Source organism: Stomoxys calcitrans, chromosome 2 (assembly GCF_963082655.1).
Source record: "Stomoxys calcitrans chromosome 2, idStoCalc2.1, whole genome shotgun sequence".
Lineage (NCBI taxonomy): Eukaryota > Metazoa > Arthropoda > Insecta > Diptera > Muscidae > Stomoxys > Stomoxys calcitrans.
In genome coordinates, this window is record NC_081553.1 from 123889044 (window position 1) to 123907352 (window position 18309).

The following is an 18309-nucleotide window of genomic DNA, read 5'->3' on the forward strand; positions in this document are numbered from 1 at the left end:
GTTACATACTACAGTGGTCGGGTTACCATCTCGATATGACCAGTCCAAGTTCTTCAGAGCCCCGAGTCGTCTAGTTTGAACCAATCCGTATAGAAGTCTATGTAACTTCTATTACAATCGTAGTTCCAATCGGTTCTTTTAGGAATAGTTGTACATTACTATTTATCATAAAGCGACTCAGGCAATGCGTAATTTACACTGCCTGGAACCTCGTGCATTGTATCTAGGATAAAACAATGTCCGAGATAAGGCCCAAAGGCCATCGGATGACAAATGGTAACGAATTCAAGGTTCTGAATTCTTATCCGCTCTGCGTCAGTCCAGCGCTGGTAAAAAGAAGAAGTACCACCTTAGGTTCCTATTTCTTGAGATCTAGGTTAATTTATAGCGGGTGTAAACATTCTCACGTTATTCAGTTCCAAAAGTGGCCTGGATGGTTCAACGGCGGAAACTAGAAGGCATCTGTCTGTTTCAGTGTTATAGCGATAGATTTAAATATCAAAGTTAGTTTGATTACAGACTACCGCTAACTTATCCGTTTGGTTCCAAAAACCTAGACAGTTATGATCCATCTTCGGCCCAACTGAACTTTACTGGTTTTATTTATTTTCATTATGAAAATTTATGTGTAGAATGATACGAAGATAGGAAAGTTAAGAGGTTTTTCGCTATAAAATGCCATGCTTCGGTATTATGTTATAGACGGCTCAATAGGCCACAGTTTCGACTTGTTTCTATTAGCTTACTGGATTTCGCACATACTCTACACTTCGATGATACTCCACTCCTGTTTTATAACAAAAGATTAATACTACCTGTTCTACTCTACCTAAGGATAGTTGAAAAGGGAACGTTCCTATCATTATTATTGACCTGTAATTGCCAACTAAGTTTAGCTAATCTCCAGTCTGGATCTGTTGATATGTTTTACTAAACATATGTCAATACATTTCGATTACAATAAACATATTTCTCAAGTAATACGTTCGATTGATCACCCATAGCTAATCCCTTTAGTAAATGTTCTTTGAAGCAATAAAAACTGATAAGCCAATTGGAAATTAAACCATTACAAATTTTATGTCAAGAAAGTCAAGATCATTGGATGGCTATAAATTAAGAAGAATTGCTTGATTGCTAGATTCGTTTGTGGCTTGTGTGCAATACACGGTCAGCCATTAAAGTAGGTTTTACAAAAAGATTTGTGTGTATTTCATAAAAAAAAGCAAAAACAAAAACTGCAGGTTTGGGTGAAACTCAGTCGCTTGAAATATGTCATTGGTGTTGTTTTTGCTCTTCTGTTTATTATTTTTTATATTTTGCTTTGATCATTTGAAACACAATTAACCTCAAGCCAAGTCTTATCGTCTGTACATTGTTGTCAGAAAGCACTATCACTATCATCGATGGGCACCGAGCACGAATGGCATTTGAGCTTTAATTGAATTCTTGGGCTCTTCTTCGACAGATTATTCATTAGTAGGGGATAAGCGCAAACGCTAAAAACAACAGAAATCTTGAAAACGTTTCTTGAATTTTCCAATAAAACAAATTTCCACGAAGGAAACATAGAAACGACAGACACATAAAGACAGACAGACATTGCATTGGGCGGCTTGTGGTGGTGGCGATGGTGATGGTAATACTTCCTGCAACCCTAATGACGAAAACCGCATGAACCAAGGAAACCTAATGAAAATCACCAGAGTGAACAACAGCTTTTTTCCTCGTAACCATTGACTAAAGACACAACCACAATGCAAAGCAATGCTGTCTAACAGCTGCAGTTGGTTGTGTGGTTAAAAAATTTAATTAAAAACAAGGTTAAAACCGGAAGCAAAGAACAATTGCCAAAGATTACAGTGAGCGCGCAAAAAAAACCGCAAAGCGCAAAAGTGAATGTTTTTGTGTTTCCTCCATAAAAATTTTAAATGCTAAAGAAACCGAAAACTTAGAAGTAACGGGCAAAGGTCTCCCCCCACACACACACAAACCCATTGGTAGAGAAAAACGCCCAGCAAGTTTTTTGTCGAATTCTATAACAGCAGCCGGTTAGTTGTTATTCTGTAACGAAAGTGTTAACTTATGCTGCTGCATGAATTGCAAATGGGGTTAGATGCAAAGTGAATTTTAACAAAGTCAAAGACAAAAAAAAAAATTCGAAATTCGCCCTCCACACTGCACCAACGATATTATCTAGTGCCACAGTGTTATTAAGAAAGTTTCCTTTGCTCAAGGTGTTGTTTGCAAAAACCAAAGTAAAAAAGAAAATATTTTTATTATTGGAAATTTAAGTACTAAAAATTGAGAAACAAAAAACAAACCCCAATTCCGATAAACTTTTACTCTAGCCAATATGTTGTCCCCTGATATCTGTACCAGGCTGATGATGGCTCTGACATTATGGCTGCTATTGGGTGCCATCACTACACCCATCGGGATGATGCGGGTGTCTGCTGCCAACATCGATAAGCCAGCCATAGAAAATGAAATTTTACGTTTCTCCTATGAGCTGGAGTCCTGGCTGGATTTAACGAAAAAGCCCTGTGATGATTTTTTCTCCTATGTCTGTGGACGCTCTTTGAATGCCTCCTCCAACAAGGCACAGCAGGACAAACGCCTGCAACAGGAGCAATTGAAGTTCAATAAATTTCTAGAGCTGCAAAACGAGGAGGAACTCATGGATGCCGAATTGAAAGTTAAGCATTTTTACGACTCATGTCAGAATGCCCGTCTCATAGAACACCTGAAGAGCACTTTAATGTATCGTTTATCTGGTGGCTGGCCAGCCGTCGATGATTCCATAGCAATGCTGCGAAAGCGTCGCAATATGACTTGGTTGCAGGTTTTAAGTGTTTTCCATGAGTCAGGTGTGCCCTATTTCTTTAAGACCCAAATCGAATTGCGTTCAAACAAGCGTGTGGTGGAAATACGTCCAGACGATATACTACGCTATACACTGAGAAAATTCGAACAGCTATTGGGTGAGGTAATGCAAGCATATAACGTCGATGCTGGACGTGGTCGTTTGGCATCCTTGGAGATATTGAATTTTGAGCGTAATGCCAGGGATATTATGAAAATCACAGTGGCCACTGATGAAAAGCTTAAGGAGTATTCCTATGAGGATTTTAAGGGATTGAATTTTGGTTCAGTGCCTCCCTTGGATTGGGATAACTATTTTCGCAAAGTTATGGGAAAACCTTTAAAGGCCACAGATACGGTTATTGTCATGGATTTACCCAAGCTAATACAATACTTTGAGCTGTTGGAATCGACAACATTGACGAGATTTTTGAATTGGTTGTGGATTAATTATTTAATGGGTGAGTTTGTTTTAAAAGAGCTTTAATGGCTAGCAGATTTAACAAAATAATTAAAGTATTATGAATTTAAGCGTAATTTATTATTAACAAGTGCAAAAAAAAACCTACCAAATGTAAACATGGCTTAAGTGTTGCCAAAACGAAAATCTCGGAAATAATTCTGGAACTTTTAAACGTATAGAGATATGCAGACAATGTTGAAGTGTTTTCCAATACTTCTGTCGAATTTGGAGCCCTAGTGGGTCCAAATTTCCGAATTTTGGCTTCCCACCATCACAAACATATAATGCGAGTACATAAAATTTGTACGTGAATATTTCGTTGAGGAACAGATGATGCTTCTCTCATATCAATAAGTTCACTACGAGTAAAGTTTTAGCTCAATAATAAGGACCTCCTTTTCATATCGAGTCCGACCGGCGTTCGTAGAGAAGTTTCTCATGATTGATTGTTTTTCTGGTGCTTTTGTCGGAATTAGAAATCAGGTGTTCAGCGTCCTAGGCGTTCACTCTTATTTGAGAATGAAGAGAAGAGATCTGAACCCAATCAGTCCAAAGCGGCTCCCTCTTCCAATTGGTGTTTATATCGAGTTATAAATATTATTAAATCTATTTCCAAATATGGTCTGATCTAAACCATATTAGGCACAGGCGTCAAGATGTATAACACTAATCACTAGGTTTATGTGATAACTGTATTGCTATCGGAAGTCGGTTGTATAATTAACTTCTTCAAATTTCCATAAAAGTAGGATGAAATGTGTGCATTAAATGGGCTCAATAACTCTATCTAAGAGATCGGTCTACATATCATTCCCGAATATCAAGTAGTCTAGGTTATGTTAGGTTAGGTTTATGTGGCAGTCTGCCATTAGACTCACTTGGACGTTTTCGTTAATTGTGATACTACAGGCACAGGAAACGATATGCCCTCTACTTTCTAACGTTGAACCATTGATAACGCTTGAAGAATCTCAACAACTTGCAAATGTTCACATCCACTAAATCAGACAAGTTCTTAAAGAAATGTGAAACTAAAATGGAATTCTTTCTGAATTTCAGTGCGGAACATACAAGTTAATGACACACAATCACGCTGATATCATTGCTCCCATTCGGTATTTGTACTGCTCTTATGCTTTAAATCGCAGAGCATGTGCAGACCAAATTAGAGGGAGAGCAATTAGATCGGTTGGATGGTGTGTCATTATTCTGCCCAACTACTTCCTTACAGCTTCTGCTAAAGTCGTTACTTCCAACTTTCTGTCAGTTAGCATGATTTGCGATCAGAAAGTTACCAGTCATGACGGACACAATTACTGCGACGTCTGTTCTAACCAGCGACAGCAAAGCGATAGACCTATTCAAGTCTAGATTAGGTCACATAGTTATGGAGTGTTCACAACTCCTCTTTTGTGACCATCTGTCATTCGTTGCCCTTCGGGCCTGATCCTGAAGACTTAGCTTACATGTCGCTAGAGGCGCGCCCATACTTCCAGTTATCCTGGAATGTGTTAGGAAGTTCATAGTCTCGTAATCTCGTCTGCTCTAAAAGGCGGTTTTTGAATTCAGAAATACGTTCTCCACGGATGGTCTAAAACTCACTGTTCCATATTAAATCGGGCAATGAATGCGCCTTTTTTGAACTGAAGATCTCAAATCGTAGAATTTTTCTTTATGACTGCTATATCTAAATATGGTCTGATTAAGCCCTTTCAAAATCTTAATCTATATATGGCGAAAATACGAAACTACGCTGTTTCTGGATAATAATAATTCCTGAGGAAGATCATTGACGTTGTATCCAAATATTGGAAAAATAAATAATTGAAACAAGAATATAAACAAAAACATCAGTGTTTTATTTAATATATGATCTTGAGCGAGCCAATAGCAACGAATAATAAAACTAATTAATTTTTAAAATCTGTTTCCTGGCGAATCTTATATCGTTATTTTGGAGTGTGGTGTGCCATATATAAATCGCCCATTTTGCACTTCCAAGTTCCTATTCGCGGTCGATTTCCACAAAATTTAAATCTTGGCTTCATTTCCTAGAATAGGCTTAGAACTCAACATGGCTCCCAGATATATCGGCGATTTTCAATTACAGAACGGCAGTCACTACAATTTTGTACGGATTCATCCGAAAGTTGATTCGCATTGTTTCATGCACAACTCTGCCTAAATTGATTGATATCTCAATAATCGTAAGATCCAATTTATACTTATAGGATAGGTATAACTCTAGGAATTTTAAATCGCGAGCTTTTTACAGTTTTTTTGACAAACACACAAAATTCGGTCCACATGAATCATTCGAAAGAAGTTTCTACATAACATAGCACCTAACAAATGTCGCTAGCATTGGGTGGGGATAACCAAAGCCGAAAATTTGTTTCTGATGTTTTCGGCAGGATTCGAATCCATAGGCGGACATGCTAACCTCTGCGCTATGATAAATGAACTGATCGCTTGATTTTATTATACCACCCACCATAGGATGGGGATATACTAATTTCGTCAGTCTTCGAAATATTCGTCTAAGACCCCATAAAGTATATATATTCTATTCGAATATATATTCGAACTAGCCATGTCCGTCCGTCTGTATGTCGAAAACAAGCTAACTTTTGAAGGAGTAAAGCCAGCCGCTTGAAATTTTGCAAATATACTTCTTATTAGTGTAGGTCGGTTGGGATTGTAAATGGGCTATATCGATCTACGTTTTGATATAGCTGCCATATAAACCGATCTGGGTTCTTGAATTCTTGAGCCGCTAGGGGACGCAATTATTATCCGATTTGGCTGAAATTTTGCATGAGGTGTTTTGTTATGACTTTCAACAACTGTGCTAAGAATAGTTCAAATCGGTTCATAACCTGATATAGATGCCATATAAAGCGATCTGGGGTCTTGAATTCTTGAGCCTCTAGAGGACGCAATTATTATCCAATTTGGCTGAAATTTTGCCTGAGATGTTTTATTATGACTCTCACCAACTGTGCTAAGAAGAGTTCAAATCGGTCCATAACCTGATATAGCTGCCATATAAATCGATCTGGGGTCTTGACTTCTTGAGCCACTAGAGGGCGCAATTATTATTCGATTTAGCTGAAATTTTGTACAACGGCTTTTTTCATGACCTGTAACATACGTGTCTTCAGTCCCTAAAGTGCGAAATTCTTACTACAATAGATTTGGCTGAAATTTTACACAATGACTTCTACTATGGTCTTTAACTTGATTTTAATTTAAGGATGCACGTTTGCTTGATCGTATTAGGCTTTTAGTGAATATAGCGTAGCTTGCCCGTTATACGTTGGTCAAAATAACTACATAACAGCAGATGGACCCTCAAATATTCTCGTATATATTATGACCCTACTATGAGACTTCTTGTCGTTGGTAGATGATCTTACAACTTTGAAGATGGCTGCCATAGAAAGTTTTTTTATGCTTCAATCAGTGGTAACACCTCATTAAGCAAAAACGTAAAGTGAAAACTTACGGCTTTCAGCATAAAGGATAGGTGGATAAAAAGTTATCGGGATGAAAACAAAAACATATTTTAAATGTTACTTCAATAATTTGAGACAATTTTTCTACATTAAATTACGCAATTTAAGTTTTCTTTTAAATGTACTTCACAATTTTTTGTGAATTAAACTATAGTTGACAAATACTAAATTAAATTTTTATTAAGAATAAGTTAGTCTTGTGCCCTAAATATTGCAAGGAAATGTAAAATATTGTACTAAATTGTTTCCCTTTTCTATTTTATATTTTTCTCTTTCTGCTTTAGATAAAACCCCCTCGGATTGTCAAATGTTAACCGAAACCTATTTCGGACCTGTCTATCGTCACATTGTACAACGTTCTGCCATCAATAAGGTGCAAATGGCACAAATGTACTCGGAATTGGGACAAGCATATGATCAACTTTTAGCCAACACCCCTTGGATTGATGAAATCACTCAGCAAAACTCAAAGTTATTTTTAGGTCGCATTATGCACTTCACCCTAAATGGTGATGCCAAATTAGATGCCGAATACGAATCGCTTTCAATAACCAAACGTAATTTCTATCGCAATATGGAGAAGGCTCAGCGATTTGTGGCTCAACGCAGCAAGGTGGAAAGTGAGGCGAAACCCAGCACTAGTTCTGTGGCTCAAGTTACTCAAAGTTCGCGAACTTTTATGCAGACTTTCTTGACCATCAACAATTTGATGCAAGAGCAACAGAATTTGAGTGTACCCCTCAATTATGTGCTGATGGGACAGAAATTCGCTGAAGTTATGATTGGTGGCAGCTATGTGACGCCAGGCGCATGGAGAAGTATGGACTCGGAGCGCCAATTTGCTGCCTTTGAACGTTGTCTGGGACGTCAGCAACAGGGCTCAACAACTAGAAATTTCAATATTAACGATTTGATATTAAAGCTCTTGGCTCAGCAACAAGCCTGGTATACCTACAAGCAATGGCTGCAACGTGATGATGAATTCATACAGAAAATTGATCGTCTTTTAAACGCTGGACGTCTACAGTTATCCATGGAAAAACTTTACTTTGTGGCCAGCTCTTTGGTGGATTGTCAATTAAATCTTATGCCCGAACGACGAGAGATTGTTCATGCTTTTTTGAAACAATCCAAAGAGTTTCAACAAGTTTTCCAATGTCAGCCACGCGACACTTTGTATATGCCTAATAAGTGTTCTTTATTGTAAGATTTAAAGTGAATTTAAATAAAATTTGAAAAACTGTAATGTATGCGTTAACTTTGTTTCATTTTCTTTTTTGATACTCCTTTTTTACCTCTCATTCTCTTATTCAGTTTATCTAAAAGTTCAGCAATTTTGCTTAAATTTATTTGGAAACACGGGTTTTTAAAAACAAGCCGAAAAGTTAATGCTAATGATTGCGTCTGCTCTTCAATAATAACAGTGGATTAATGGCCAAAATCCCTTTTGGAGGCATTAGGAAGGTAGCAAAATACAGCGATTACCGCGCTAACGACCACCAGAGCGTAAAGCTTTTTACTTCCGACAGTTTAGGGCTAAAGCTTAACGCTCTAATGTCACATTTATCCTTTTCGATTTTGATTATTCTGTTTGTCATTCATTTGTCCAACAGAGAAGAAAAAAAAAAAAACTACCAAAATACATTAAAATTTCATTAGGAATTTCAAATTATATTTTCAACCACTCCTTTGAAGGATAAAACTGTACTAGCGCTTATAAAATCAAATGTAGATGGCCCCTTTGGGTGAACATTTAGCAGCACGAGGGTGGTTATATTTAATAATATTTATTTCGTGATTCCCTTCGTCTGGCTTGGCGGCACTCAGAGGGCTCATCAAATGTACGTATAAGTGCTCTGTCGATATTGCTCATATATCCTTGCAGCACTTTAAAGTAATTGTGGCTGAATTCCAATATAAACTGATACTTGCTACTTGCTGTGATAGCATAGCATAGTAATATCCATCTTCACTCCCCTCATTGTCGTTGTGGGTATTAACTTTTTCTATTGCTTTATAGTTGTTATTGGCCCCTTTTGTGTATGGGTTTTAACATTTTGTACGTAACTAAGGCAACAACCGTAGGGCCTGAACATTTACAAAAGTGGGAAGTAACCCACAAAGTAAGCAGGAAAGTTTTCACAAAAACTTTGCTTTAAATTCACAGCACATCATTGAGAATTGGTAAAAGAAAGCTACGTTGCCAATCAATATTTCAAGTGAATAAAAAGGGAACCGCATAGAAATTTTCAAGAAATATTATTTTTGTGGAGTGGAAGTGGAAGACAAAATTCTTAAAAAAAGTGCTAACTTTTAAGCAAAGTATATATATTCTTGATCTTCATTACATTTTAAGTCGATCTAGCCATGTCAGTCCGTCCGCCTGTCTGTCGAAAGCACGCTAACTTTCAAAGGAGTAAAGCTAGCCGCTTGAAATTTTGCACAAATACTTTTTATTAGTGCAGGTCGGTTGGGAATGTAAATGGGCCAAATCGGATCATGTTTTGATATAGCTGCCATATAAACCGATCTTGGGTCTTGACTTCTTGAGCCAGTACAGCGCACAATTCTCAACCGATTTGACTGAAATTTTGCCCATGGTGTTTTGGTATCACTTACAACAACTGCACTAAGTATGGTTCAAATCGGTTCATGTTTTGATATAGCTGCCATATAAACGATCTTGGGTCTTGACTTCTTGACGCAAGTATGACGCAAATCGTTACATAACCTGATATAGCTGCCATATAAACCGATCTGGTATCTTGACTTCTTGATCCGATTTGGCATAAATATTGTACAAAGGCTGCTCTCATGGCCTTCAACATACGTGTCTTATATGGTCAGAATCGATGAATAGCTTGAATCAATCATCGGGTCAATCTGGTACATATAACCGGCTGCCATGGGATTGTATTTAAACTGATCTCCCGATTTAGTTCCTTGAGCCCATATAAGGCGCAATTCTTATCCGAATGAACTGAAATTTTACACAATGTCTTCTACAATGTTCAGCATTCATTTATATTCCGAATCGGACTATAACTTGATATAGCTCCAATAGCATAACAGTTCTTATTCAATATTCTTCGTTTGCCTAAAAAGAGATACTACGCATAGAACTCCACAAATGCGATCCATGGTGGAGGGTATATAAGATTCGCCCCGGGCGAACTTAGCACGCTGTTACTTGTTTTTTGTTCATTAGGGGCTGGAATACTGAATCACGGTTTGGTACTAAAACCAATAACAGATTGGTATTAAAACCAATACCAGTTAGATACAAGGCTAATACCAAACGGTACTAATCATTTCATCTTTAATCCAAACCATCCGGTATTGTTTTTGTACCACGACGTGTTGCTTTACTTTCAAAACCGTATGGTACAGAGATGAGCATGTTTGGTATCAACATTTCTCTGGGTGTACAAGTAGGCTGATATTTCGCAAAATATCAGCTAAGACCATAAACATCTTTACCATGTAAGGTCCAAATCGGTTCATAATCTTATTAGGTCCCTTTATTGTTCTTTATTTCATAATAGAAAAAGTTATTTTTTTAATCCTTACATTTAATGATGTTTGTTAGCTATCATGCCTAAGAAAATATGTCATAAGCGACATATATTGATTGTATTTTTTATGTTGGCAAAATTACTTCTATCATTACAAGTGTAATTACGGTAGTTTACCAATTATTTTATCAATGTATAAGTTGTTATTGTAGCAATACAACAACAAAAAAGAAGGAATGTAAAATGCAATTTGAATTTTTAATTTAATGTTTATCAATAGTCATTAAGGAACAAGGAATACTTGATATTTTAGAGAAGACCAATCTACTAGGGATTTAGTTTTAATCGCAAGCCAACTTAGTGAATAGATAATCCAATGTGAATATAGGGCTGAGTACCTGAATTTGGAAACCCCAAGAAAATTTCGAAAAAACTTTTCATCGAATATTACCTTTAAAATTTAACTAAGGATATCGGTAGAAGATTTGGTTACGAGTTTGCATAATCATTGGGGTTTCATATTATCCCTACAAAAAGTGACTAAGTGAGTGCGATGTTGGATTGCCGCAATGAACATGTCGAAGACATAATACTATATATCGTCACAGTGGGTGAATAAATTTTAGAAAACTCATTCAGTGCGTTAAAATTATTCTGCATCTCCTTTCCAAACTTTGAATTGCTTAGAAAAGTGTTAATAAATTCAAATCGCTGTTAATCTCGTGCTCAGTTTTAACTAAATCTTAATTGTATTATGATATCATGAAAGCTACAAGTGCAAATATACGATTTGTGGTCTACTGCAGTAGCATTTAAAATAATTTAAAATTTTTTTGTACTCTTTTTTTTTCAAAGTTACCACAAATACGCTAACTGAACAACAAGTATATGTTAATAAAGGGTAGTCATTTTTTTCAATAACTGCTATAAAAACCTTAGGGTTTTTCCTATTATAGTTACCAGAAATTTAATTTGTGGCAGGGACTTGCGTTCCAGCATTTATGTTTTATATAAGTAATTAATTTATATGTTAATTTTTATGAACTGCATTAACACTTGACCAATTAATATCTTTATGCAATCGGTTTGCCATGATATAATATGGTTTACCTGCTCATTATTATTTACGAGGTAAATTAAAAAATAAAACCATAGCATTTATTGAAGTATTTAAGCTTGATATCCTTAAATGGTAATATTGCTTTAAACCTTTACTTTGATCATGGAAAATTAATTGATTTGAAAACCAATCAATCAGCTTTTGTTAGCAAAAACAATCAACATTGAAAATAGTTTCCAAGGATTACAATTGTAAATTGTTGTGGTCAAAAGTAGGGGGTAACTAATGGCCATTTCAAAGAAATGAAGCATACACTACTCAAAAATCTATAAATAATTAATTACGCACAAATGTTAATGCATTTTCCCCCATCATAATATGTACAGAGATCAATGTTAATTATTCGTAACATATTTTGTTTCTCATTGGTACTTGGCGTAATGTTATTAAACATTTATGTAAATCTGTATATTTAATTTTTATGTCATAAAAAAACGTTCACGGGGGCCATTATGGTGTATAAGATATCAAAGCCATCTATTGCAAAAGAAGTAGAAATGACCTTTAAACCTTTGTTTTCTTGGATTTTTTGAAAAGAAAAACTTCGGCAAATACATTTGGCAAAATCGGAGCAACACCAAAGTGTGATTTGGACTTAAGATGTAAATCGCGAGGTTGGTTTATAAGGGAATCAAATCATGAAATCACATAACAGTTTCTCCCTGTGGATATGAATCAACCCGTTAGGAAAAATTGGTCACATTGAACGATTTTGTCATAAAAAGTTATAATAACAAATTATATGAAAAACAAGTAAAGGATACCCGAAGGTGGTGGGTATCCAAAGTTCCCCTTTCGTCAGAATCCGATGCACCCAAATTCGACATAGATATTGAATGGTCTAATAAGTATAAGTCACTGTTCAATTTTTCATTTAAAATTTCAACAAAATCTGGTAATAAATAAAGCTTTTATGAGCTGCAGGCCCTTAATCGGTATATCGCTATATATGACAGCTATATCTAAATACAGTCTGATCTTTTCCACATTTGGGTCGGATAGCGGGTGGCCTAAAACTACTTAATGTTTCAAATTTCAGCGAAATCAAATAAAAAAAAAGCTTTTATTCGCTTCAGACCCTTTATCGGGATATCGGTCTGTATGGCAGCTATATCTAAATATAGTCCGATGCGAACTATATTTGGGACGGATGTCGGGAGAACTAAGACTGCCCACTGCTTCAAATTTCAGCGAAATCCGGTAATAAATAGAGCTTTTATGGGCTTCAGACCCTTTATCGGCAGATCGGTCTATATAGCAGCAATATCTAAATATAGTCCGATCTGAACCACATTTGGTCCTATTTTAGGAGGCGTAAAGCAACTCATTGTTTCAAATTTCAGCGAAATCGGTCAAAAAATAAAGCTTTTATGGGCTTTAGACACTTAATCTGGAGATCGGTGTATATGGCAGCTATACCTATATATAGTCCGATTTGACCCTTATTTAAGTCCTATGTTAATAGGCATAAAACTACTCAATGTTTCAAATTTCAGCGAAATCGGTTAAAAAATATAGCTTTTATGGGCTTTAGACCCTTTATCTGGAGATCGGTCTATATGGCAGCTATATCTCAATATAGTCCGATCTGAACCATATTTAGTTGTAGGGAAGCCCTAAGCTACTCACCGTTTCAGCAAAATCGTATGAAAAATAAATTTTTTATAGGCATTAGACCCTTTATAGGAAAATCGGTCTATATAGCAGCTATATGTAAATATATTCCGCTTTACCCCGTTCAAGAACTTAACCAGCGTCCATCAAAAAGACGTAACCGTGCCAAATTTCAGCTCAATATCTCAATTTTTGAAGGCTGTTAGGTGAATACAACAGACGGACGGACAGATGGACAGACCCATGGACATCGTTAAATCGTCTTAGAATTTTACGACGATCCGAAATATATATACTTTGTAGGGTCGTTATAATACCCTGTACCACAGAAGTGGTATAGGGTTAACTACAGCCACTTTTGACAACAATACCCTCTAGGATAACAAGAAGTCGAATTGGGATATCGTTTAATATGGGAACTAATAAGTTGAACATAATAAGTTGAAATACCGATTTGAACTCTACTCAGTAAAGTTTTAGAAAACATTAATAGCTGAAGAAATAGGTTTACATGGAAACTATATCTAAACATGGACCGATGTCGCCTGTTTATAATCCTAACCGACTTACATCCCTTAGAAGTAATACTACTACTACTACATGAACATTTTACAATATTTAGGAACAGGGGATACTTCTCTCATATCAATGAGTACAGTGATAAGGGGTCTCCTATTGTATGTCGAGTCCGTAAGGCGTGCCGCATAGCGACACCACTTGGAAGAGCAGTTTCAACATGGCAAGATACCTCACAAATGTAGCCAGCATTAGTAAGGGGATAACCACCGCTGAAAATTTTTCGGATGTTCGCGCCCAGATATAAATTCAGGTACTGGGCGTCATAAGCGGACATGCTTACCTCTGCTCTACGGCGGCCTCCAGTTATGCACAAATTCAAATGTAAGTTGATGTTGATTGAGTCTTTTTTATACCCACCACCTAATCATTCCTCGAAATATTGATCTGCGACCCCACAACGTATATATATTCTGGATCGTCTCGACGTTCTGATTCGATCTAGTCCTGTCCCTCCGTCTGTCGAAATCACGATAGCGGTCGAACGGGTAAAGCTAACTGCTTGAAATTTTGCACAGGTACTTAATATTGATGTAGGTTATTGGGGTCGGCAAATGGACCATATCAGTTCAAAAAATGCAAAGTTTGCCCATGAACATTCCACTAAGGAACAGAAGAAAACTTCTCACATATCAATGAGTGCAGTCCGATTCAAGTTAAGGCTCAATGATAAGGGGCCTACTTCTTAAAGCAGAGTCCGAACGGCGTGCCGCAGTGTGACACATCTTTGGAGAAAAGATTTACATGGCATAGTACCTCACAAATGTTGCCAGCATTAGGAGGGGAAAACCACCGCTGAAAAATTTTTACTGGTGGTCTCGCCAGGATTTGAATCCAGGCGTTAAGCGTCATAGGCGGACATGCTAACCTCTGTGCTCCCATTTAAACCGATCTCCCGATTTGACTTCCTGAGCCCCTGGAAACCACAAATTTCGTCCGATTTGGATGAAATTTTGGATGTGGTGTTCTGTTATGACTGTCAACATTTATGCTAAGTACGATCCAAATCGGTCTATAACCTGATATAGCTCCCATATAAACCAATCTCCCGATTTGACTTCTCGAGCTCTGACAAGCCGCAATTTCTGTCTGATTTGGTCGAAATTGAGCATGTGGTTTTCTGTTACGAATTCCAACAACTGTATCAAATAGGGTCCAAATCAGCTTATAACCTGATATACCTCCCAAGTAAGCCGGTCTCTAGATTATCCTTGTTCGGTTCCTTGAAGCTTTAATTTTTGCTGGTTTGACAGAAGTTTGGTATATAGAATAAAGTTATGCCCTTCAACTAAGATTATTTTGTATAAATTTTTAGCAGAATCCATGGTGGTGGGTGTACAAGATTCGGCCCGGCCGAACTTAGCACGCTTTTATTTATTTTTAATAAAATTGAAGCAAAATAAGATATAATACAAAGAAAACTTATGACTAGTGTATTTTCGCAATAACATAGAAAATAAATTCAGCACCTGGCTTTAGACTTAAAGTTTAAATGTAATTTGGATACAGGACAAATCTATTTTAAGACAATTGGTATATCAATTAATTTAAAACATTTGCCAAAAGTATACTTCATTCTCGCTTTTTGAAAACTCCTAAAGGTATACTACAATAAATAACCAATGTTACATTTAAGTTGGCATATTGTTACTTCCAATATCTTTCTTGATGCGTTAATTACTAAGGGTATATAAATTTATTAAAATTTGTCTAATCACATAAATTCCATTTGCTTTTAAAGCATATGCATAATTTGCAAAGCCCTCTATTCCATATTTAAAACATGTTGATTTCCAAGTAAATCTTAGTTGTGAATTTTACTTTAGTTAGCAAATGCCTTAATAATCCCTATCATTGTACCAAATTACTGTCAATTGTCATTGGCATTGTTTGCTTCGTTTCGTTGAAGAGCAAGTCTTCAAATGCAGAATGATGTTTTAGTTTTCACAATCCTAAAAGTATGCTTCATTATACTCAAATATTGCATATATGTCTTTGAAAACTACTTGAAAAACTTAAGCTATATTCTGGTTCATGTTGACATTTATTTACAAAGGACCTTAAACTTTCTACTCTATCCTTATAAACCTGACACCCCACCTCCCCCTACAACCCATCACTCTATTCATTCGCATCTCCCTCCATCAAGAATATGCTAGCAAACATGACACACATTGTAGAGAAGAGATTTTTACTCTACAAAAGCAATTGTTGACACGTTTCATGCATGCAAATGACGCTGATGATGATTCTGCTGACGATGATGAAGATAATACTTTTGCTGATAGTACTAGTTGTAGTTGTTTGGTGCGCTGGTGTAGCATGGTACTTGTACCGGTTATGTTGTGTGCGGAATGTCAGTTCAACCATTCGATTCCAATGGATACCCCCCCTACTACAGTTGTGAATAAAACAAGAGATGTTCATGCTGCATTGTGATGCCACTTTAACACTTTACATCGTTTACCAAATAGCTTAAAGTGTTTCTTTTTTTTTTCTCTCTCTAGGTTTGTTTATTTGTTTGTTTCAAAATCAATAGTTGGCAGTAGCGGAAAAATGGGGAATTCGTAGAGCTGCTGTTCTTGATTTGATTTGTATTCTTTAGCCCCCACATCTATCTCACACTCGTTGGTATTGTTTGAAGTGTTTGGTTATTCTACTACAGTTGCTGGGGACGTGCAATCTGCACAAAGCGAAACAAACTTGGAGTCAATAAAAAAGGAAATGCCAAACAAAAACTCTTAAAAGCCATCAATAACAAACGTTTTCTCACCAACAACAACTACATCGATACAACGAAATATATGTCATAGTAGCATAGCAACTACCAACCTCGATGGCTGAAGTCAATGTTAATAGGGATTATTTAAACTTGTATTTGCTTTTCTTTTACTTGAAGCATTTGTTGCAGCACAGCCATTTGCTGGCGCTGGATTTTAATGCACATGGAAATGCATTGGTCTTTGGGGGTAAAATAGATTTATTTCAAATAATCCTAATGGAAAGCATTTGATGGTTATTGAAGAGCGAACGATTTATACAGTTTTTCAAAGAATTCAATTTATGTGAATACATTTAAAGAAACGATTAGAAAAATAAATTTGTAGCATGTAATTTACGTAATTACAACAATTTGGAAATAAGTTTGGTTATATGCTGGAACATGTTTCCTAATTTCTATTGAATATTTAGAATTGCCCAAATATTTATATCTTAATAGTAATGCTAATAGTGAATACATTTTAGTAGCAAAAAATTTTGTGGTTAATAAAATTTCAAAACTATTTCCTCTCCATTGTATTAACTAGGTTGGCATTACAGTCTAACGTTTATATTTAAGACCCATGTTTCTCAATAAGAACCGTTGTTCAGCGGCATGGAGTTATGCTTCAAGATTTAAATTTGTATAAAGCCGCACTCATTGATATGCTAGAAGCTGCCTTTATATTCAATACTATATTCATGGAAAATATTCAATTAAAATGTTTCCAATCTGTACAAATAAACGTTTTTCGCCATATCTAGTACAACTTTTACATTATTGCTTAATAACTTTTCATTTCGTATTGGTGCGTAGAATATTTTATGATTGTAATGTCTATATCTCTTCAGTAGAACCATATTGAACACAATCACTAAAGCAATGCAAACTGGCACACAAGTTTAAATATTCTCGCTCAGTATTTAATTAAACCAAAGTTTTAAACATAAATAAGTTTTCATTTCAATGGTTTACTTAAGCTTCAAGTACTTTCATTTGAAAGTTTTGGAAATTGTGGAGTAAAATTTTCAGCATTTTATGTTTGAAAGTTCTTGCTATGTATTTATTGGCAATTGTAAGTTGGCGCTGGCTCATGTGGTACTAAATTCTAAAACTCATTATATGCGTACTTAAACTGTATTTGCATTTATAAATTTGAAAACTTTAGGGGATAAAGGCAAATACCATCGAATACTGAAAAAGTGATATCACGATTTCGTTTGGATAAGCAAAAATATGAAGAAGAAATTTTTTTTGAATGAGTTTTGAAAAATTTTTTCTTTGGTTGTTGGAGTCACAAAAAAAATATGTAGAAATTGCCTATATTCCAACAGCTTTATTGACAAAATTTTATATAGATTTGAACTAGGTTTATTTGAAAGTTCTATTAAGGAAATCTGTCAAATAAACCGATTTAAAATCTACCACATTAAGTTTTGTGAATAAGGGCGCAAATATATTGAATGTTTGTAAGGAACAGAAGCAAACTTCTCCCATCTCAATGAGTGCTGCCCGAATCAAGTTTATCCAATTTTCTTGAAATTTAGCACAGATGACTTTTGAGGCCTTGAAACAGTACACTCAAATTGGTCAAATCGGTTTAGATTTAGATATAGCTCCCATATATGTGTTCATCCGATTTGGTCATATGTAAACTGATCTTCATAAAATTTGGCACTCAACATTTTCTAATAGCTCTTCAGATTATTGGTAATTTTTTTGAGAAATAGGTTTAGATATAGCTCTCATATATACATACATATTACCATCAAGAGACCATCATCAAATTTTGCACAATGTCTTCTACTATGACTCCTGCTATGTGTATAGAATTTGGTTGACATCGGTTCAGATTTGCACATAGCTCCCATTAGTCC

General features: G+C 35.9%; 2 protein-coding genes across 9 annotated transcripts in view; one reads left to right on the forward strand and one right to left on the reverse strand.

The window, feature by feature from the left end:
• LOC106083935 (complexin) overlaps positions 1 to 18309 on the reverse strand; it is a 774169-nt gene that overhangs the window by 68879 nt on the left and 686981 nt on the right. The window lies entirely within an intron of this gene.
• Positions 1424 to 8096, forward strand: LOC106083934 (neprilysin-3). Its single transcript, XM_013247257.2, has 2 exons — positions 1424 to 3326; positions 7131 to 8096. Exons 1-2 carry the CDS (start codon positions 2357 to 2359, stop codon positions 8051 to 8053), a joined length of 1893 nt encoding a protein of 630 aa, XP_013102711.2. The 5' UTR covers positions 1424 to 2356; the 3' UTR covers positions 8054 to 8096.

Bases quoted from the DNA above. Each gene is read 5' to 3' on its own strand.
- LOC106083934 (XM_013247257.2), top strand. From the start codon at position 2,357: ATGTTGTCCCCTGATATCTGTACCAGGCTGATGATGGCTCTGACATTA. The intron at 3,327-7,130 runs GTGAGTTTGTTT...TTTCTGCTTTAG, and splicing joins GTGGATTAATTATTTAATGG to ATAAAACCCCCTCGGATTGT.